General features: G+C 41.1%; 1 protein-coding gene across 2 annotated transcripts in view; it reads right to left on the reverse strand.

Moving 5' to 3' along the window:
• tmem243b (transmembrane protein 243, mitochondrial b) overlaps positions 1–22,956 on the reverse strand; it is a 34,046-nt gene that overhangs the window by 10,738 nt on the left and 352 nt on the right. The window contains exons 2-3 of one of the 2 annotated variants that reach the window (XM_068005031.1): positions 10,406–10,650; positions 3,622–3,672 (exon numbers count right to left, since the gene is read on the reverse strand). In XM_068005031.1, coding sequence (XP_067861132.1) covers positions 3,622–3,672; positions 10,406–10,483 — 129 coding nt within the window. In that variant the 5' untranslated portion in view covers positions 10,484–10,650. The remainder of the gene's footprint in view (positions 1–3,621; positions 3,673–10,405; positions 10,651–22,956) is intronic. The other variant, XM_068005032.1, reaches the window with a different exon arrangement.

A 22,956-nucleotide genomic window follows, 5' to 3' on the forward strand; every position in this document is an offset into this window, starting at 1 on the left:
CATCCCTGCTCCTGTACTCAAATCCTCTTGCAATGAAGGCCAACATACCATTCGCCTTCCTAACTGCTTGCTGCACCTGAATGCTCGCTTTCAGCGACTGGTGTACAAGGACACCCAGGTCTCGTTGTACCTCCCCTTTTCCCAATCTATCACCATTCAGATAATAATCTGCCTTTCTGTTTTTACAACCAAAGTGGATAACCTCACATTTATCCACGTTATACTGCTTCTGCCATGTTCTTGCCCACTCACCCAACTTGTCTAAATCACATTGGAGCCTCTTTGCATCCTCCTCACAGCTCACATTCCACCCCAGCTTTGTGTCGTCTGCAAATTTGGAAATGTTACATTCAGTTCCCTCATCCAAATCATTGATATATATTGTGAATAGCTGGGGCCCAAGCACGGATCCCTGCGGTATCCCACTAGTCACTGCCTGCCACCCGGAAAAAGACCCGTTTATTCCTACTCTGTTTCCTGTCTGTAAACCAATTCTCAATCCATGCCAGTATATTCCCCCCAATCCCATGTGCTTTAATTTTGCACACCTCTTGTGTGGGACCTTATCAAAAGCCTTCTGAAAATCCAAATACACCACATCCACTGGTTCTCCCCTTTATATTCTACTAGTTACATCCTCAAAAAACTCCAGCAGATTTGTTAAGCGTGATTTCCCTTTCATAAACCCATGCTGACTTTGTCCAATCCTGTTAATGCCCTCCAAGTGTTCTGTTATCACATCTTATAATAATAGACTCCGGCATTTTCCCCACTATGATGTTAGGCTAACTGGTCTGTAATTCCCTGTTTTTTCTCTCCCTCCTTTTTTAAATAGTGGGGTTACATTTGCCACCCTCCAATCTGTAGGAACTGTTCGAGTTTATAGAATTTTGGAAGATGATAACCAATGCATCCACTATTTCCAGGGCCACTTCCTTTAGTACTCTGGGATGTAGATTATCAGGCCCTGGGGATTTGTCAGCCTTTAGCCCCATTAATTTCCCTAGCACTATTTTTTTTTACTAATACTGGTTTCCTTCAGTTCCTCCCTCTCACTAGACCATTGGTTCCCTAACATTTCTGGGAGGTTATTTGTGTCCTCCTTTGTGAAGACAGAAGCAAAGTATGTGTTTAATTGTTCTGCCATTTCTTTGTTCCCCATTATAATTTCCCCCATTTCTGACTGTAAGGGACCTACATTTGTCTTCACTAATCTTTTTCTCTTGACATATTTATAGAAGCTTTTACAGTCAGTCAGTTTTTAATGTTCCCTGCTAGTTTACTCTCATACTGTATTTTTCCCCTTAATCAATCTCTTTGTCCTCCTTTGCTGAATTCTGAACTGCTCCCAATCCTCAGGCTTGCTGCTTTTTCTGGCAATTTTATATGTCTCCTCTTTGGATCTAATACTATCCCTAATTTCTTTTGTAAGCCACGGTTGAGAACATCTTTCCTGGTTTATTTTTGCTCCAGACAGGAATGAATAATTGTTGTAATTCCTGCACACGTTCTTAAGTATTAGCCATTGCCTATCCACCGTCATCCCTTTTAGTAAAGTTCCCCAATCTATCATAGCCAACTCGCACCTCATACTTTCGTAATTTCCTTTATTTAGATTCAGGACCATAGTTTCGGATTCAACTACTTCACTCTCCATCTTAATGAGGAATTGTATCATGTTATGGTCGCTCTTCCCTAAGGGACCCCGCACAACAAGGTTGTTAATTAATCCTTTCTCATTGCACATTACCTGGTCTAGGATCGCCAGTTCTCTAGTTGGTTCCTCAACGTATTGGTCTAGAAAACCATCACGTACACACTCCAGGAATTGCTCCCCCACAGTATTATTGCTAATTTGGTTTGACCAATCTATATGTAGATTAAAGTCACCCACGATTTTTGTTGTACCCTTCTTGCATGCGTCTCTAATTTCCTGTTTAATGCCCTCCCCTACATCTCCACTACTGTTTGGGGGCCTAAAGACAACCCCCACCAACTTTTTCTGCCCCTTGGTGTTTCTTAGCTCCACCCATACAGATTCCACAGTGATTTTCCGAGCCAATATCCTTCCTCACTATTGCATTGATTTCCTCCTTTACTAACAACGCTACCACACCTCCTTTCCCTTTTTGCCTATCCTTCCTAAATATTGAATACCCCTGGATGTTCAGTTCCCATCCTTGGTCACCCTGCAGCCATGTCTCCATAATCGCAACTATATCATAACCGTTAATATCTATCTGCACTGTTAATTCATCTACCTTATTGCAAATGCTCCGCGCATTAAGACAACGCATTTAGACTTGTCTTTTTAAGATTGCTAGTCATCTTAGTTTTATTTTGCACTATGGCCTTATTTGTTTTTCGCCTTTGTTTTCTCTGCCTTCCACTATTGCTTCTTCCCTTTCTGTCTTTTGTTTCTATCCTTGTTTCCTCCTCCTCTGTTTCCCTGCTCAGGTTCCCATCCCCCTGCCATTCTAGTTTAAACTTTCCCCAACAGCACTAGCAAACACCCCCGCGAGGACATCGGTCCCGGTCCTGTTCCGGTGTAACCCGTCCCGCTTGTACAGCTCCCACCTTCCCCAGAACCGGTCCCAATGTCCCAGGAATCTAAATCCCTCCCTCCTACACCATCCCTGCAGCCACACATTCATCTGGTCTATTCTCCTGTTCCTATCCTCAATAGCACATGGCACTTGTAGTAACCCTGAGATCACAACCTTTGAGGTCCTGCTTTTTAAATTTATCTCATAACTCCTTAAATTCACCTTGCAGGACCTCATCAGTTTGTGGCCGGGACTGAAGACAGTAGCTTCGGTCTTCCCGATATTTAGTTGGAGGAAATTTTTGCTCATCCAGTAGTGGATGTCAGACAAGCAGTGTGACAATTCAGAGACAGTAGAGGGGTCGAGGGAGGTGGTGGTGAGGTCGAGCTGGGTGTCGTCAGCGTACATGTGGAACCTGACATTGTGTTTTCAGATGATGTCGCCGAGGGGCAGCATGTGAATGAAAAATAAGAACTGGTCATTCATTTCACTACTATTTGTGACAGTTAATGACATAGAACCAAATTCGTCTGCATAACAACGGTCACAGCACTTCAACGAATCTCAGTACGTGAAGCATTTTGAGATGTTTCAACATGATAAAATGGCATATAAATGCAAGTATTATTAATAATAAATGCACACAAAGGTAATTCTAATTTTAATAGGGTTGCAAATTGAAAATAGGGTTGAAAAACAAAGCATCGTTAAAACTTGCAAGTGAACCAATCTGATCTTCCCTCTTCCATCTCCAGTGTGCTGCCTGATCATTAGATATGTTCAAGTAAAGATGCACCATCAGCCTATTTAATTGGCTCCATCCAGAATACGGACGCTACTGTTTTCCCATTACAGCGTCTAGTTCTTTAAGAATGCAACATCCTGGCCTCAACCACTCTTCCTAGCAATCTATTTTATCTGGTGAGGACATACTTTGTCCTAAATTTGCCTATTATGCAGTTATGTGCACACTTACTGTTTCCTAAATACTTATCAATGGATACCACTAAAGAACCAAGTTAAAAATTATGTTTACTGGTAACTAGTTTCTAAGATTTGAAACCTCTGTACTTACTATTAGCAACAAAGATGTGAGGACACCAACAACAATGTTGATAATTCGATCCTGAAAAACACAGTGCAAGTAAAGTTTCAAGATACATGCAATCAGGGTATTAAAATACCATGATCCCTTTGACTTTAAATACCCTTTCAAATTGTATTGCATTTATCAGATTCAAAGACACAGGGGAAATTTTACAGATTATTTTAATTTCATTAGTCATTTAAAAAGAACTCCTTACAGTATAGAACATGTAGATCACATGAACACAAGTCGTCATTCGTCAGTTGTGAGCCTAGACAGTGAATGTCAATACTGCACTCCTACTACTGCCCTGCTTAAGATCAACTAACTCAGCAGAAACTAAAAGGATCAAACCTGCGATCTTCCTGGGCTGCATAGCTGAGTAGCAAACCATACTATGCACTTATCCACTGAGCCCTCAGTGGAACATCCAGCCATTTTAAAGGGACAGAATTCTGAAAATACAGACTTAAGTAGTACCCACTAATAAATATGAGTTGGATGGAGCTTTTTGAGGGCTACTTATACCAATAGAATACAAGGTTTAATAGAATTTTTTAGGAATATATACTTTAGAATGAATAATTAAATTAGTATTCCTGGTTAATCAAGGTTTAAAAAAGGCAATATGTCTTTTTCCTAAAAGCTGACCAGAAAGAAGACATTAATTACTGTCAGTACATCTACGACAACAATTCTTTTGTGTTGTATCTCAACCCCATAATGGAAAGTGAGGCAGAATGATCACAGAACATCTTTTACAAGAAATAAGTAACAAAGATTAGTTTTAGCTAGAGAAGCAAAATCAGTAACAGAGATCAGTAATTTGCCATCAGTCACAATGACATCAAAACCAGTGCTTGAAATGTATATTACACCACTCATAATGAACTACATTTTTCTCTAAGCATGTTGCATTATTGGAACAAATGCATGACAACAGAGAATCAAAATAACACCGGGTTAGAGAAAAACATTCTGCAGCGAGTGATGCTCCCATTGCTGGAGCATATTAAGTATCCAAAATAGCAATGAATGAGTAGTGGTTTAAAACAAATCCCAGATTCAAGTTTCAGCATTTAACTTTGACAGCGAGTTATCCATCCTGGAGTTACTGGTTTTATTGGCTTTAAACTAACCTCAGTCACTTCACACATTTCTCTTACATAGGAATTCTTATCAGTGGAGGTGGAATGTGTTGTCACGTCACAGGGTCATTGTTGTGTGGTTTCTGAGAGCAGTTAACATCTATATCTTGGCTATCTCTAACCGGGTAATAGGCAGTTAGTTAAAATATATGTACAGGGAATACTCTAAATACAGTGAAAAAACATTATTCTTCCAGTTCAAGTCATTCAATTTGAGCATTGGAGCCTGCTGTCTCCATTTACCATTAGTATAATAAACATTAAACTCCCTATTTCCCCCAAAAAACTCCAGCCACTGTATAAAAATCAACCGGTTGAAGTACTTGCAATGGATATAATGCATTCCTGTCGTGAGATGGTGTTGATAAACTGGGAAGTCTTTAATGGAAATAATACAACAGAATCAGATTCATCAGGTGCAGAACTGATTGTTTTTAACCCCACATGTCAAGGACTCCACTAGGACTAACTTCTAGCTAGGTATGGTTCTGACAGATGTTTAGGATAACATCCATAATATGAGTTGTGAAACTTCTAGGGACTAGTGGTTACAATATGATTAAATTTAAGATTTTCTGGCTCTCTGCATCATTAAAGAACCAAGAAAAAAACACATAACTTTAAAGAGGCAAACTTCAAAAGAGAAATCAGAAAGGACTAAAAGGAATTAACAGGGAAAAACTACTAAAAAACATCCAAGGTGAGAATTTGCTGTCAAAATAATAGTACGGCTAACGCCCATCACCATTATTTCTGAGTAAATGGTACAGCAACATCAGGCGAGGAGCAGGTACACGGTTAAACGTGAATATCTAAACGTTGCCGTCCAAGTTAGCTTTGCGAAAATGGCATCCCGCCCTTAATTGCCCATTAAACTCACCACAGAAAGTTATGTTTTGTCATTACAAGCAGAGTATCCTTTTAATGACGTGATAAGTGTTAATGACTGCCAATCAACCTTTCTGGCACCCAAAATTAACTGTTACAAGTGTGGAGTCCCATTCCTTCAAGATTTGAATTTTTCAGGGAGATTTTAAAAAATGTCAAATTTAAAATTTAAAAAATGTTATTCTTACTTTTCCTTTCTGTCTGTTTTCTCTCTCTCAATCCAATCTTTCTTTCCCTCTCTTATTATTATTCCCTCACTAAAATGAGCAAACCATACAAGGCAAATAGGGGAAAAGGAGGATGAGAACTCTGGGAGGTTAAGAAAGATAATAGAATTGCAGAGAGGACCCTAGAGATGCTATGGCACAAATGGCAGGACACATAATGTATGACATATTCTAGTCATTTGCATCCAAATATAATAAGAACATAAGAAATAGGAGCAGGAGTAGGCCAATCGGCCCTTCGAGCCTGCTCCGCCATTTAATAAGATCATGGCTGATCTGATCCTAACCTCAAATCTAAATTCATGTCCAATTTTCTGCCCGCTCCCCGTAACCCCTAATTCCCTTTACTTCTAGGAAACTGTCTATTTCTGTTTTAAATTTATTCAATGATATAGCTTCCACAGCTTCCTGGGGCAGCAAATTCCACAGACCCACCACCCTCTGAGTGAAGAAGTTTCCCCTCATCTCAGTTTTGAAGGAGCAGCCCCTTATTCTAAGATTATGCCCCCTATTTCTAGTTTCACCCATCCTTGGGAACATCCTTACCGCATCCACCCGATCAAGCCTCTTCACAATCTTATATGTTTCAATAAGATCGCCTCTCATTCTTCTGAACTCCAATGAGTAGAGTCCCAATCTACTCAACCTCTCCTCATATGTCCGCCCCCTCATCCCCGGGATTAACCGAGTGAACCTTCTCTGTACTGCCTCGAGAGCAAGTATGTCTTTTCTTAAGTATGGAGACCAAAACTGTATGCAGTATTCCAGGTGCGGTCTCACCAATACCTTATATAACTGCAGCAATACCTCCCTGTTTTTATATTCTATCCCCTTAGCAATAAACACCAACATTCCGTTGGCCTTCTTGATCACCTGCTGCACCTGCATACTAACTTTTTGATTTTCTTGCACTAGGACCCCCAGATCCCTTTGTACTGCAGTACTTTCCAGTCTCTTGCCATTAAGATAATAACTTGTTCTCTGATTTTTCCTGCCAAAGTGCATAACCTCACATAATACACCCATTCAAATTTGGGCAGACATATTATACGCCCAGTGTCACTTCCAGAGGTAAATCCCAAATGTGGCATCAGAGGGCTGGCGAAACACTTCCCCCGTCTGAATTTCCTGGCCCAATCATCCATTTCATGCCAGTTTACCAGAGTAACTTCAGAGGAAATTCAGTCACTGTATATTTTAAATGAACTCAGGCAACTACAGGTCCAATGGTCCAACATCAATAACAGGTAAAATAATGAAATCTATTCTAAGAGGCAGAGAGGGAGGAGTGCCCGTATAGAAACAACTTAATGGGCCAAATTTTACTGTCAAAACGGTGAGGCTAACAGCAACTTCAGGCGAGTGGAGGTGTGGAGTTAAAAACGAAAATCCAGAAGTTGCTTTCCAAGATGCGCCACTCCTCCGTAAGCTGCATCTCACCCGTCTGGCTCCCCATTCAAATGTATTGAACGGCATGAAGTTCCTGTACTGATGTCATAGACACCGACTAAATTCAGCACAAAAAGTTAGCGCTTGTGCATTCCAGTCTACGAGCACCCTTTTAATGGAGTGATAGGTCTTAATGACTGCCATACAACCTCTCAGGCACTGAAAATTAACTTTTACAAATGTGGAGTCTCATTCCTTCAGCTTTTAATTGTTGTAGGAGATTTAAAAATCTTTTTTTTTCTTTGTCTCTTTTTTCCTCTCTCTCCTAAGCCAATCTTTCTTTCCCTCTCTTTATTTCACTTTCTGTACTTGATTTGACATTGAATTCACTATTATAACTTACAATTCCTGGTTCAAACTCTATGCTCTTCATCAACGATTCTTCAATCCTATTTGGTTAAGGAGACACACATTTGCGTGTCCTGTTTACACAGGTCCCAGATGCCCTGTAGAGGGTGCCGTGCTGTTTGGATCTCCCGCTGACAGCTACTTTCCGTGCAAAACCCCATGGAAAGTCTATGGGCAAGTGTAAGTTTAACGAATGGCGCCAGCCGCTCACAGCAAAATCTGGTCCTATAAGAAACAGCCAGCATGTACTTAGAAGCGGACAGTCCTGCCTGACAAACCTCTGAGGATTCTACAGATAAAGTAGATAGTGATACTCTCTTTGATGTTTTATATTTAGATGTTTCGAAAATTATGCAACATGTATACACAATAGAATTCAATTAGCACCGGGAGACTTAGGAAGGGAGCTGGGGATAATAATGGACCCATCACTTCAATGTTCAAACACAGGTGAAACAACTAAAAAAGCCAACAGAAAAATACCAGTTTACTGGCTTTACAATGCACTGGTCTGGCTACATTTAGAATATTATGATCAGTTTTCAGTCATAACCACACAAAAGATATACTTAGAGATCCCATAGGAGAGAGCACAAGACTGATCCTAAGCATAGAGGCAAGTAATGAGGAAAGATTTAAGAAGCTTAAGCAGTCCAGAAAGAAGCTAGACCTCATCAAAGTATACAAAATAATAAACAGTACATAAAACAATCTAGCTTTATTTCAAATTGCACCAAGTAAGCAAGCCCAGAGAACTCAAATGGAAATTATTGAAAAGCAAATTTTAAAACAGATCAAGAAAAAAAAACAGCTTTACTGAAATAATTATAAATGTTTGGAATAATCTCCCAAGTAAAAATATTAGGGTTATTCAAAATGCAGTAAGACGACATGGGACAGGCAATGTAGTAGAAGGATGAGCCTCAATGAGCCAAACGGCCTTTTCTTATCCCTGGCTTTTTTTATATTCTTATGTAAAGAGTGAGATTAGCGTTTGAGTGATTTACATTATCTGACCCTTCAATGTGTTTCTTCCCAGTAAATAACTTCCAGCCTAAGATTTAGCCTCTACATTGAGGCTTTAGTATTTGTAAGGCTCATCAGTAATATTAAATAAAAAGTCATTATACTTTTGCATATAAGAAGTACACCGATTAACCAGTTGAAATGATGCTGTGACTCCTTGGTGTGTGCTTGTAACACAGTTCAGACTATCTGGAAAGATTTCTTCTGCTCACTATTTATAGCTAGATCATTAATGTGTTCTTTGTATTTACGGTTTTGCTGCAAAAAGTGAGCAAATGAAATCTTCCTGCTCTGCATCATCCTGTATGTGCTGTGCTTTAAGGGCAAAAAGGGTGACATTACAAATAAGTTAATAATAGTGGACAGATATCATTACAAATTTATTGCTTAAAACAAGCATGGATTTTGAGAGAAGTATTTTTGCACACACTACACAAAACAGAGTAAAACATGCAACATGACAAAGATTTGGTTTAGAAAAGTTGAGACATCAAAAAATTAAATTTTAAAATTGTCATAATGAAGAAAAAAAAAGCAAACTTGAAATGGGATAACAATAAATAAATGACATTTAAGAAGTGGTGTTGGTGGAAACAGAAATTTCAGCACAGGAGGTGGCTCACTGTACCTTTGCTGCTCCAAGATCCATATCAGAGCTAACTGATATAACTCCACTTCCCTGCCCTTTTTCTCATTAAGCACAAACTTAGTTTCAAAGTCAAAACATAACCCAGCAAAGTGTGAGTACTATTATTGCTCAACTATTGCTGAATTTCATGCACTTTTTGAATAAACTGTTCATTCACATCTTTTGAGGGTTCTTCAGTTTCCAAATTAAATCCTTCCCTCTTTCTGGTCTCTCAGGTCCTGGTTGATGAACTGGATAAAAGGTTTAAATGTATTAGATGAACAAGAAAGGGAGGCAAAGAAAAATTCTGAATTTGAAATAATTTTCATTCAAATCATAAGTGTTTTGTTAGTACAATATGGAGCACATGATTTTTGATGAAGTCCAAAATACAAAGTTCATTCCAAACAAACCAATTTTAAAAGGAAAGTTTACAAATCATTGCATTTAACAGCAAGAATAGCTCTTTCTTTCTAAGTCTTCTATAACAATCTAAAAAGTAAGTTGCTTTGGATATACACAACTTACCATTCAACTCCCTTAAAATGGCTGCGTACTTCCTTGATAGTTCAGTGGATAAGTGGTATGAAACTAGGTTTGAAAACTTCAGTTAAATTAAACAAAAATGTAAATGTTGGTGCACCTAGTTCTGAAAATTCAAAAATACATGTACAAAAATACGACAGATTAAATTACTGTACCATTCTTCAGGAATTGCAAGCAAAATATTAATTAAAATAAAATACATATTAATCAACCAAAATATGCAGGCAAGATGCACATGGGTACTCTGTTGACTTTTCACCATCATTATCATGTTTATTATTCATTCAAATCAGACTGCAACCATTTTCAAACCAAACTTAAAGCAGGCACTAAACAAGCAACTTTAAAGAAAAAAAATGCAAAATTACTTTAGGCTTCAGTGGGTCGGATAAAACTAAATTTGAAACTGCTTGAAATGATAAAACTTGAACCCAAATCCATGTTCAAATTGATCTATGAATCTACAAAATCGGAGATCACAATGAATCGCTGCCTGTTTTACATGTCCTTACCCTTGCTGATGTCTCCCCAAACAAGGGCCTGTTGTCTTGCACACTTGTGCCATAAGTCCTTGTGGCATATTCGTCCATTGCAACTTTATATGATATACTTTCATGCAGACCAAAATCCTGCCTGTGCTATCTTACAAACAAGTTATCCTGAGTACATTGTGGAAAATATATTCACTCGTGGAGGCATCTGATGGAAAGTACTTCAACTGCTGACTACTTCCACTTCGTTTTCATGGTGAATGATTCTGAAATTAAAAAAATAAATGAGTGAGTCATAATGAACTTGTGCCCTGACTGCTCTTTTGATTTGCTTTTCCTTGTGACAAGAAACATGAATGGTTTCCTTTGTACAAATCGACAGTCTCCCAACAGGCTACACCACTATCAGACAATGTTTTTTCATGTAACCTAATTTTGGTTACATTAAATCATTAAGCTCTTCAAATGTATTCATTGTGCTATTGAAAAACTTAAATATTTCCTTATTAATGGCAACAGCAGGCAAACAAACTTCAATATCTAATTTTCTCAATAATTAAACCCTTTCCAAACCTAAGATTAATATCTCAGATTTTATTTCAGAAACGATTAGAGTAGATCAGCTCTAATAGCACTGGATTACACTGAGATCAGTGAACACTGTAATTAGTTAAAACTATGTTGTGAAACTGACCAAACACTTATCTCAGAACGTTGCATTAAGATTATCAATAGCCCCCTTCATGCAACTGCTAAATTTATATCAAGTTTAGTCACAAAAATTCTCTGCTAGATTTAATGCAAAGTTGGATTTCCTCAGAGTTATATGTACTCTGGGCAAGGAGCAAATAACAGGTATCGAAAAAACATTTGTTCCTTTCCCCCTTTCAATGCCTGGTCTTTTATTTATCTGATCTGTCCAATGTTTGCTGCTCGGATGTCTATCCTTTTATTGTAGGACAGAGGTTTTCAAACCAGTGTGTGAGGGATTCTCTACAAATACTGATACACTCGTGAAGATCCTCTGCCCAAAATTCTGAAAGACAGCATCAATTATACAAAAGGAAAACAGTGCTACTGACGCAAAAATGTCCGTATTAGTAAACAGCAACTGAAATGATGTGCTAGTATAACAAATACAGAAAGATGCAAAAATCCAATGACCTCAGCCATCCACAAGATCCCCTCCCAGACCCCATAAGGTCCAGGGACTCCAATTTGATTGTAAAATACAATCTATCTGAAGTGCCCATTCCCCGATTGTATGTGACGACCGACCCCCCCCCCACATGCCTATTTCCCATGTAACAAGTTAATTTTTCCATACCTCAGATTCATATTACCGGCATCAGAATTCTGGGACTCTAACCCTGAAGTGTGTATATTATTTCCATCCTACAAAAATTACAAATTATCTTAATGAACTGTTTTGAATATAATGGAATGTTATTTTCTTCTCTGTTTTCCCTACAACCAAAGGCGAGCTACTTCTACAGCTTAAAAAGGAGCACAACAGGCCAGCATGTTTCACCCTACAGTTTTCCACTCCTATGGAGAAACATCTTCTCTGACAGTCTAACTGGAACTGGAACAAAGAACTAGACATGTGTAACATCCCAGAGCTAAACCTGCATCCTAATAACATTAGGCATAGTATAATCAGTACAGCAACAAACAGTACTGACTGTAGCAGCCCTCTGGTATCTTGCCATATGTGAAAACCCAACATGCAAAAGATTTTCCAAAGTAAACTACTGAGAAATCCAGTTTCAATTTGCCCTATATAGAGTACAGAGTCTCTTCCATGGGGACGCACCCTACTCACTTAGGCAGGTCGTCAAGAGTCGAGGCGTTGGAACACCAATGTGTGCATGGATATTAACCAGCTAAAACCACATAACTTACTAGCACGGAGCTCTGATAAGCTTCCTATTTGTCCAGCTAGGACCACCCTTCAATTAGGAAATTGGCTTGCAGAGTTATCTGGAGCTGAGTGGGAAGAATCTAGGTGCCCAATTCCCAGTGGCTGGTCTACCTCTCCAGATCCTATTAATTAGCCAGGCTAACAATCAATTATCAACAGTGTACTGCGGACCTGCCAGCTCAGGTATCAGAGGATCGACTTGGTTCCAATGTCGCATTTCATCCCATATGATCTTGAAGCCAACTTAATCACAAAGAGACCCTGCTTACCGCTTACCTCAACCCCTCCCCCAGCCCCCAAAAGGAAGATGGTTCATCAGTTGCAAAAGCAACACCTCCTGAGCAGCAATGAGAACTGTACAACTGACACAAACCATATATCATCAAACAGTTCTTCCGTCAAATTGGAAATGTAGAATTTCAGTAGTAATTGCTTGCCTTTCCGTAACCCAATCAAGGAAGAAAGAAAAAGACTTGCATTTGTATAGCATCTCATCACATCTCAAAGGGCTTCAAATTAAATGCATTAAACTAAAGTGCTATGACTTATGTGGCAGCCATTTTGCGCATAACAAAATCCCAGTACCAGCAATGTACCTGATCTGCTTTTGTTGACATTGGTTGAGAGGGCAATGTTAGCCAGGCCAACAGAAGAACTTCCTGCTCTTCTTCACCTCTTCCCAGCGCATTGCTGACAAACTGTGTCCAAAGTAAAGCCACCAGCCACAGAACCCCAGGTACCAATACAAATCAAAATTTGGACAGACAGAAATTGTATCTTCAAAATAATACTTAAGACCTCTCGAGCCTTACAGAGACAGGACAGTGTACCTGGCACCCATCTCCAATTCCCATTGATCTAGATTGTGAGTGGAATGCACAAGATCTCCAGTCAAGTTTGCCAACATCACATCATCTGCAAAAAAGCACCAACATTTTTTCAGAAATACTTGGACAAACACACTGAAACTGTCCTTTATGATGCCATTCCAATATATAACTGGTGGACACCAATAAGATGAGTGATCGTGAACAACCCTGCCTAACTACGCTTTTAATGGAGATAGACTCATCAAGTCCCCCATCTATTCATATGTGGAAGTTGGAGCTGAACTGCACAACCTGGATAAATTCCAAGATTTGCCACATTCTCCTGCAGCTTCTATCGTGTCATAACTGCCAACCTTATGAAAATCGATGAAAGTAATATAAGCAGAGTTTCCCAAGCCTTATGATGTTATATTAAGCCACGACTTGCTGCATGCATTCCTCACAAGGACAAATTCTAGCTTGTTCTTTTTTGATTACACCAATGGCCTTGAACACATGTCACAATGACCCAAAGAACCACCTTAAAAGCCACAGACATCAACAAGTTTCCTCTGTGGTTTTTGGTTCACTAGGACGCCCTTTTCTTGTGAACTCTGGGACACTTCAAGGAATGCCTTCCATGCCTACTGCCCTATTATTAGTTAGACAGTGTAGTAAAGAGTCCACTTCCTCTCAGCAAACTGATTAACAAAGGCCTTCTATCGCTCAGCACGCTTTGCTGGATTTTCTACGCTCCATGTAGATGGTTCCTTACTACAGTCCTTTGGTTTTGACATCAAATGCTCGCTAGAGATTTTGATGATACTCTTCCAACAAATTCGTAGGTTACTAGACCCATCACTCATTAGCACTAACTCAGAGAAAGCCCTTCTACTATGACTGACGACAGACTTTAGCCAATGGAAAAAAATTACTTAGGAAGTAAAATGTAGACCAAATCAGTACAATTACTTCATGGCCCTAAATTAGTTTATATATAAATAGGAGGAGTGTTTTGTGTGATTTAAAAATATAGTTTATAATTTGAGATTATAATGAGAAACCAGATCTACATTCAAGGCAGATCTTTGGAAAAACAGGCAGAACATAATTAAGGTAAGGAATTTATCCAACACAGCTTGTAAGAACTGCAACACTGTAACTGTTAATAACAATGCGCTCATATAATCAGTATATGAATAAACTTGCATGATACAGTGAATTGTGAGAGACTGGATTTCATTACTGTCATCTGTATGCTGTCCATTTCCTCTGTTTTATATACCAAAACCACAATCAGAAAAAAACACAAAATGACTTAGAAAGAGGAAGTTATATTATTGAGTTTTCTGGGTTTAAAAATGTTTTTCTTTCTAACTTCTATATCTTACTTCCTCTGGTATCTGAAGATAGGCAATGCAAAAAACGAGAACCAATGGAACCACTATTTCATGGTTAAGACACCCACCTTAGGGGTGTGGTTTCCTTTTGCTGTTTGCTGAAATCTGGTCATGACAGCTTCTAACTTGAACTTACACTGTAACTGCAGCCATGATGTGGAGATGCCGGTGATGGACTGGGGTTGACAATTGTAAACAATTTTACAACACCAAGTTATAGTCCAGCAATTTTATTTTAAATTCACAAGCTTTCGGAGGCTTCCTCCTTCGTCAGGTGACATCGCTCACCTGACGAAGGAGGAAGCCTCCGAAAGCTTGTGAATTTAAAATAAAATTGCTGGACTATAACTTGGTGTTGTAAAATTGTAACTGCAGCCACAGTGGGGAAAGGTCAACCAATAGGACTAAATGGATAGTTCTTTCGGAGACCTGGCGCAAAGGGCTGAATTGCCTCCTTCAGTGCTGTAAAATTGGATGATTTTATATCCCATTAAATAACTTAGCAATGAAAAGCACATTAACTCTATTCTGCTGCGCATTTTAAATCAAACAGGAGTCACTGTCTCAAACCACAACCCTATCAGTCAATTCAATTTAGCACCTCTGATGATTTTTGTTCCTCCCATGTATTATACAACACAAAATGCACTGGATGGAAATCTGGCAGTGCACTAAACTTTTGAGTCAAGGTGCTATGCAAACTGGATACAACAGCTTATCATTTACATCCAAAATAAATTTAGTTTGCAGGAAAGCAGATCGCTTCTTATTTAACCTCCTGGATATTTATCCAGTCACAGGCTGGGAGTTTGAGAGTTGACAGGATTCGGATATCCGAAATAAACAACGTTTACAATATAACATACATGCACTGACTATTCAAAACCTGAACTGATCAACAAGGGTAACTTATGTTCCTAACTTCAGATTAAGGTAGACATACTGGGTAGATTTTGGTCAGGGCCCGATTATCGATGGAAATTGATCCTCGGGCCTCATCAGCACACTCGAAGAATTCAATTTGAGGCTGCCTGTCTCACCGGCATCGACATTCAGGTAAGTCCTAGGAGGGATGGTTGGAGCGAGATTCATGGGGGGAGGGGGGGATTAAAAAAAAACGAACTCCTGCAGAGTCAGGGGAGCACTCTTGCTTGGGACGCTGAAAATAAAGGGCTCCATGAATCTAGCAGTAGGACCAACTCCTGCACAGATGGTCCCACTGCTAAATTGGTATGCAGTGCGTTAGTTTTACGCCCGAAAAACAGGCGCAATGAATACCAATTTTTACCTCACTGTCCAGATTGGTCTAGTGCCACAATAAAATTGAACAAAACTTGTGAGGGCTATGATTGTACAAGTCCTTCATTTTCCAAACAGCATAAGTTATTGCTTCTCTCTCCCCGGGTCACTAATTTTCCTGCATTTTAACAGCATTGATCAAAAGTCCAGTGCTATAATGAGAAAAATGTCAGTAATTAATCTGAAGCACTTTAGAAGTTTCAACAAAATAAAAGGAGCTATCCTGCCAATTCAATGTTTTTTAAACAGGAGAATTGCTTACATACGACCTTCATACTTTTATGAAAATAACTGATCTTTAGCAAAGAAATTTAACACATGAAGACTAACAAAGACACAACAATAGCATTAGAAGTATGAACACTTCTCCTTGTGTAGTGTTTCCTGATTTTAAATTTAGCCATGTAACTATTGCAAGACTGTGATCTTTCCATTAATCAATTCCGTTTTTGATTTCAACAGGCAATACAGTATGGTAGCATAGTGGTTATGTTACTGGACTAGCAATCCAGAGGCCGGGACTAATAATCTGGAGTCATGAGTTCAAATCAGGGCAGTTGGGGAATTTAAATTCAATTAAATAAAATCTGGAATTAAAAAAAACTAGTATTGGCAATGGTGGCCATGAAACTACCGAATTGTCGTAAAAACCCATCTGGTTCACTAATGCCCTTTAGGGAAGGAAACCTACCGTCCTTACCCAGTCTGGCCTATGTGACTCCAGACCCACAGCAATGTGGTTGATTCTTAATCACCCTCTGAAATGGCCTAGCAAGCCAATCAGTTGTACAATCTCGCTACAAAAAGTCATAGTAAGAATAAAAGTGGACGGACCACCCGGCATCGGACCACTAGGCACCAGACAAGGCAAACCAAGTCCAGTTGACCCTGCAAAGTCCTCCTCACTAACATCTGGGGACTTGTGCCAAAATTGGGAGAGCTATCCCACAAACTGGTCAAGCAACAGCCTGACATAGCCATACTCACAGAATCATACCTTTCAGCCAACATCCCAGACTCTTCCATCACCATCCCTGGGTATGTCCTGTCCCACCGGCAGGACAGACCCATCAGAGGTGGCGGTACAATGATATACAGTAAGGAGGGAGTAGCCCTGGCAGTCCTCAACATTGACTCCGGACCACATGAAATCTAATGGCATCTCAAGGAAACCTCCTGTTGATTACCACCTACCGCCCTCCCTCAGCTGATGAATCAGTCCTCCTCCATCTTGAGCACCATTTGGAGGAAGCACTGAGGGTAGCAAGGGCACAGAATGTACTCTGGGTGGGGGACTTCAATGTCCATCACCAAGAGTGGCTCAGTAGCACCACTACTGACTGAGCTGGCAGAGTCCTGAAGGACATAGCTGCCAGACTGGGCCTTCGGCAGGTGGTGAGCCTACCAAGAGAGAAAAATCTACTTGACCTCGTCCTCACCAATACTGTCACAGATGCATCTGTCCATGACAGTATTGGCAGGAGTGACCACTGCACAGTCCTTGTGGAGACGAAGTCCCATCTTCACACTGTTGTGTGGCACTACCACCGTGCTAAATGGGATAGATTCAGAACAAATCTAGCTGCTCAAAACTGGGCATCCATGAGGCACTGTGGGCCATCAGCAGCAGCAGAATTGTATTCCAGTACAATCTGTAACCTCATGGCCCGGCATATTCCTCACTCTACCATTACCAACAAGTCAGGGGATCAACCCTGGTTCAATAAGGAGTGTAGAAGAGCATGCCAGGAGCAGCACCAGGTACCCAAAAATGAGGTACCAACCTGGTGAAGCTACAACACAGGACTACATGCATGCTAAACAGTGGAAGCAACGTGCTATAGTCAGAGCTAAGCGATTCCACAACCAACGGATCAGATCAAAACCCTGCAGTCCTGCCACACCCAGTAGTGAATGGTGGTGGACAATTAAACAACTAACGGGTGGAGGAGGCTCCGTGAACATCCCCATCCTCAATGATGGCAGAACCCAGCACGTGAGTGCAAAAGACAAAGCTGAAGCGTTTGCAACCACCTTCAACCAGATGTGCCGAGTGGATGATCCATCTCGGCCTCCTCCCGAAATCCCCACCATCACAGAAGCCAGTCTTCAGCCAATTCGATTCACTCCACGTGATATCAAGAAACGGCGGAGTGCACTGGATATAACAAAGGCTATGGGCCCCGACAACATCCCGGCTGTAGTGCTGAAGACTTGTGCTCCAGAACAGGCCGTGCCTCTAGCCAAGCTGTTCAGGTACAGCTACAACACTGGCATCTACCCAATAATGTGGAAAATTGCCCAGGTATCTCTTGTCCACAAAAACCAGGACAAATCCAATCCGGCCAATTATTGTCCCATCAGTCTACTCTTAATCATTAGCAAAGTGATGGAAGGTGTCATCGACAGTGCTATCAGGTGGGTTCCGCCAGGGCCACTCGGCTCCAGACCTCATTACAGCCTTGATCCAAACATGGACAAAAGAGCTGAATTCCAGAGGTGAAGTGAGAGTGACTGCCCTTAACATCAAGGCAGCATTTGACCAAGGAGCCCTAGTAAAATTGAAGTCAATGGGAATCAGGGGGAAAACTCTCCAGTGGCTGGAGTCATACCTAGCACAAAGATGGTAGTGGTTGTTGGAGGCCAATCATCTCAGCCCCAGGACATTGCTGCAGGAGTTCCTCAGGGCAGTGTCCTAGGCCCAACCATCTTCAGCTGCTTCATCAATGACCTTCCCTCCATCATAAGGTCAGAAATGGGGATGTTCGCTGATGATTGCAGAGTGTTCAGTTCCAGTCGCAACCCCTCAGATAATGAAGCAGTCTGTGCCCACATGCAGCAAGACCTGGACAACATCCAGGCTTGGACTGATAAGTGGCAAATAACATTCACGCCAGACAAGTGCCAGGCAATGACCATCTCCAACAAGAGAGTCGAACCACCTCCCCTTGACATTCAACAGCATTACCATCTCCGAATCCCTCATCATCTACATCCTGGGGATCACCGTTGACCAGAAATTTAACTGGACCAGCCACATAAATACTGTGGCTACAAGAGCAGATCAGAGGCTGGGTATTCTGTGGCGAGTGACTCACCTCCTGACTCCCCAAAGCCTTTCCACCATCTACAAGGCACAAGTCAGGAATGTGATGGAATACTCTCCACTTGCTTGGATGAACGCAGCTCCAAGAACACTCAAGAAGCTCGACACCATCCAAGACAAAGCAGCCTGCTTGATTGGCACCCCATCCACCACCCTAAACATTCACTCCCTTCACCACCAGCACACCGTGGCTGCAATGTGTACCATCTGCTGGATGCCACTGCAGCAACTCGCCAAGGCTTCTTCGACAGCACCTCCCAAACCCACGACCTCTACCACCTAGAAGGACACGGGCAGCAAGCATATGAGAACAACACCACCTGCATGTTCCCCTCCAAGTCACACACCATCCCGACTTGGAAATATATCACCGTTCCTTCATCGTCGCTGGGTCAAAATCCTGGAACTCCCTACCTAACAGCACTGTGGGAGAACCTTCACCACACGGATTGCAGCGGTTCAAGGCGGCGGCTCACCACCAACTTCTCAAGGGCAATTAGGGATGGGCAACAAATGCTGACCTTGCCAGTGACATCCAAATCCCATGAACGAACAAAAAAAAAGTAGTGGTTTACAACAAATAAGCAGTCAAGGAGTGGTTCACATGACTCAAGTATGATAGTCTCACAAGTTACGTCAAACATTTCACGAACAGTTTACTTTCCATAAACCATGTGATGATATGGATTCTGTTATACCTCTTGTCCAGATGAAGAAATATTTTTTAGTTAGACGCCTACTTTTAAAAATAATTCTTCAGCAATCAGTGTAAGGCAATACAATGCATTCTGTGATACAGTTCTTTAGCATTCCAGAAATGCTGAAGTCTCAGTGTGCATGTATGTGCACCATCGTTCACTTCACATCAACAGCAAGAGGAACCACAAAAAGAGGATACAACAAAAGGATGTAACTAGAGGGAACAAGGGAAACACAGTGAGTGTCTGGAAATAAAGCAGTAGGGAGTGGAAACATACAGCCTGTTAAAATGCAAAAGAGTAACACAAGATTTAGAAATAAATTGCAGAAGGCAAGAGAAACATGGGACAATGAGAGACAGCAAGAAGACAGTTACAAGGTAACATTGAGTAGACTTGGCCTGTATATTGAGTAGGCTAGGTCCGTATTCTCAAGTTTAGAAGAATGAGGGTTGATCTCATTGAAACATACAAAATTGAGGAAGTAACGAGCAAGGTGGATAAAGGGGAACCAGTAGATGTAGTGTATTTGGATTTCCAAAATGCATTCAATAATGTGCAATATAAAAGGTTACCGCACAAGGTAAGAGCTGATGGTGTTGGGGGTAATATATTAGCATGGATAGAGGATTGGCTAACTAACAGAAAAGAGAGTCAGGATAAAGGGATCATTTTCAGGATGGCAATCTGTAACTAGTGGGGTGCCGCAGGGATCAGTGCTGGGGCCTCAACTATTTACAATCTACATCAATGACTTAGATGAAGGAAGTGAGTGTACTGTGGCCAAATTTGCTGATGATACAAAGATAGGTGGAAAAGTAAGTTGTGAGGAGGACACAAAGTGTCTGCAAAGGGATATAGATAGGTCAAGCGAGTGGGCAAAAATTTGGCAGATGGAGTATAATGTGGGAAAATGTGAAGTCACCCACTTTGGTAGGAACAATAAAAAAGCATTATATAAATGGAGTAAGACTACAGAATGCTGCAGTACAGAGGGATTTAGGTGTCCTCGTACATGAAACACAAAAAGTTAGCAAGCAGCAAGTAATTGGGAAGGCAAATGGAATATTGGCCTTTATTTCAAGGGGGATGGAGTATAAAACCAGGGAAGTCATGCTACAACTGTACAGGATGCTGGTGAAACCACACTTAGAGTACTGCGTACAGTTTTGGTCCCCTTATTTAAGGAAGGATATACTTGCATTGGAGGTGGTTCAGAGAAGGTTCACTAGGTTAATTCCAGGTATGGAAGGGTTTTCTTATGAGGAAATATTGAGCAGGTTGGGCCTATGCTCACTTGAGTTTAGAAGAATGAGAGGAGGTCTTATTGAATCATAAAAGATTCTGAGGGTGCTTGACAGGGTAAATGCTGAGAGGATGTTTCCTCTCATAGGGGAATCTAGAACTAGAGGGCATAGTCTCAGAATAAGGGGTTGCCCATTTAAGACGGAGATGAGGAGAAATTTCTTCTCTCAGAGGGTTGTGAACCTTTCGAATTCTTTGCCCCAAAGAGTGGTGGAGGATGATTCATTGAATATATTCAAGGCTGAGTTCAACACTTTTGATCAGCAAGGGAGTCAAAGGATAAAGGGAACAGGCGGGAAAGAATCAGATCAGCCATGATCTCATTGAATGGCGGAGCTGGCTCGAAGGGTCAAATGGCCTACTCCTGCTCCTATCTCTTATGTTCCTGTATAACATTCTTACAGGGCTCGACAGGCTAGATGCAGGGAGGATGCTTCCCTTGGCTGGGGAGTCTAGAACCAGGGGTCACAGTCTCAGAATAAGGGGTAGGCCATTTAGGACTGAGATGAGGAGAAATGTCTTCACTCAGAAGGTTGTGGAGGCTCAGACATTGTGTACACTCAAAACAGAGATCGATAGATTTCTAGATATTAAAGGTATCAAGGGATAAGGGGTTAGAGCAGGAAAATGGCATTGAGGTAGAAGATCAGCCATGATCTTGTTGAATGGCGGAGCAGGCTCAAGGAGCTGGATGGCCTACTCTTGCTCCTATTTCTTATGTTCTTATGTAACAGTGGGTAAAAGTGTAAAATGGAGGAATGGTAGTGAAAGGCTGGTATCTGGTATAACACTGCTCTCCCAAAACCAGCACAGCAAAACTAAAAGCACCCAAGTACTGGCTTCAGTAGACAAGGTAATTTATTTGGGGGGTGAGGGGAATAAATGTAAATCCTTTGTTGAAAAATATAATAAAGTATCTCACTTCAATTTATTGTTAATTCTTGTTATAAAGAAAGTTCTCAACAGTTTACCTAGAATCTTACCCTTCCTCAGGGCAAAAACTTGCAAAATAAAAAACACTAAATTCTTCGGAGAGAAACTTGCAGTACGAATAGACCCCATAACTGAACAGGATGGTACATGCAGTCAATGTACAGGCAAAAACTGTGGGAATTTTTTTTCCCCCCAGCTTTTGCTTCACCCATTCCAATAGTAGGATTGTAGTCTATGTCCAATCCCAGACTGGCAGCTCCAAGGAAAGCACAATATATGCCAGTCAGCAGGCTACCATGGAGTATGTCAGTACTACTGATCTATTAGGATCCAAAGAAAATAAAAAGTTGTTTGGCAAGTTTACAAAACCTAACAGAATGCCACACAGCCCAACAGCATTCCACTTCAAACTCTACCCGTTACTTTAGCTTTTGTGTTAAGTGTGCGAAGCAGCAGCTGTGTGTTCCCACAATACCCCCCCACACTTCACTGACACAACCGGCTCAATATTATATCACTAACACGGGCCGTGTGAACAGAGAGAAAAGGAACAGATTCGATATCACACTGTGAACTACCACAAAAATCAGCACAACCGGCCGACCCAAGGCTTACAGGATGAAGCTCACGTGACAGACTCAATATGACCTTTGTCATGATAATAAATCAGAGCATGAGAGAGACCAACACGTCCACCGAACCAGGGGAGGGGAGGGGAGGGGACACAACAGGCTCTATGTACCCATTACTGGATCAGATTGGCGACCATCAGAGAGACCAGCATCAGTGGCTGAACCAGGGGGCAACAGGCTCGGTCACATTTATAACTATCGGAAACCCTGGACACCTGAGGACTGAACTCAGGCTTTAAATACAGAAGTGGCCGAGTCTGTGGATCTTGACTGAACATTTTCGTTGAAATGTGGAGGGGCTGTAAGAATTCTCCTTTAATAAAGTGCAGCCCCCTCCTGTGACCGGGTCCGAGCCCCCTTTAACGATCCGGGGGCCGCGGGGAATTGACGATCCCGAGCCGGGGACTATATTAGTAAAGTATTTGCACGCCGTGCCGAGGAGGGATCGTTTGTTTGTTTGTTTATT

Source organism: Heptranchias perlo, chromosome 24, assembly GCF_035084215.1.
Source record: "Heptranchias perlo isolate sHepPer1 chromosome 24, sHepPer1.hap1, whole genome shotgun sequence".
Classification (NCBI taxonomy): domain Eukaryota; kingdom Metazoa; phylum Chordata; class Chondrichthyes; order Hexanchiformes; family Hexanchidae; genus Heptranchias; species Heptranchias perlo.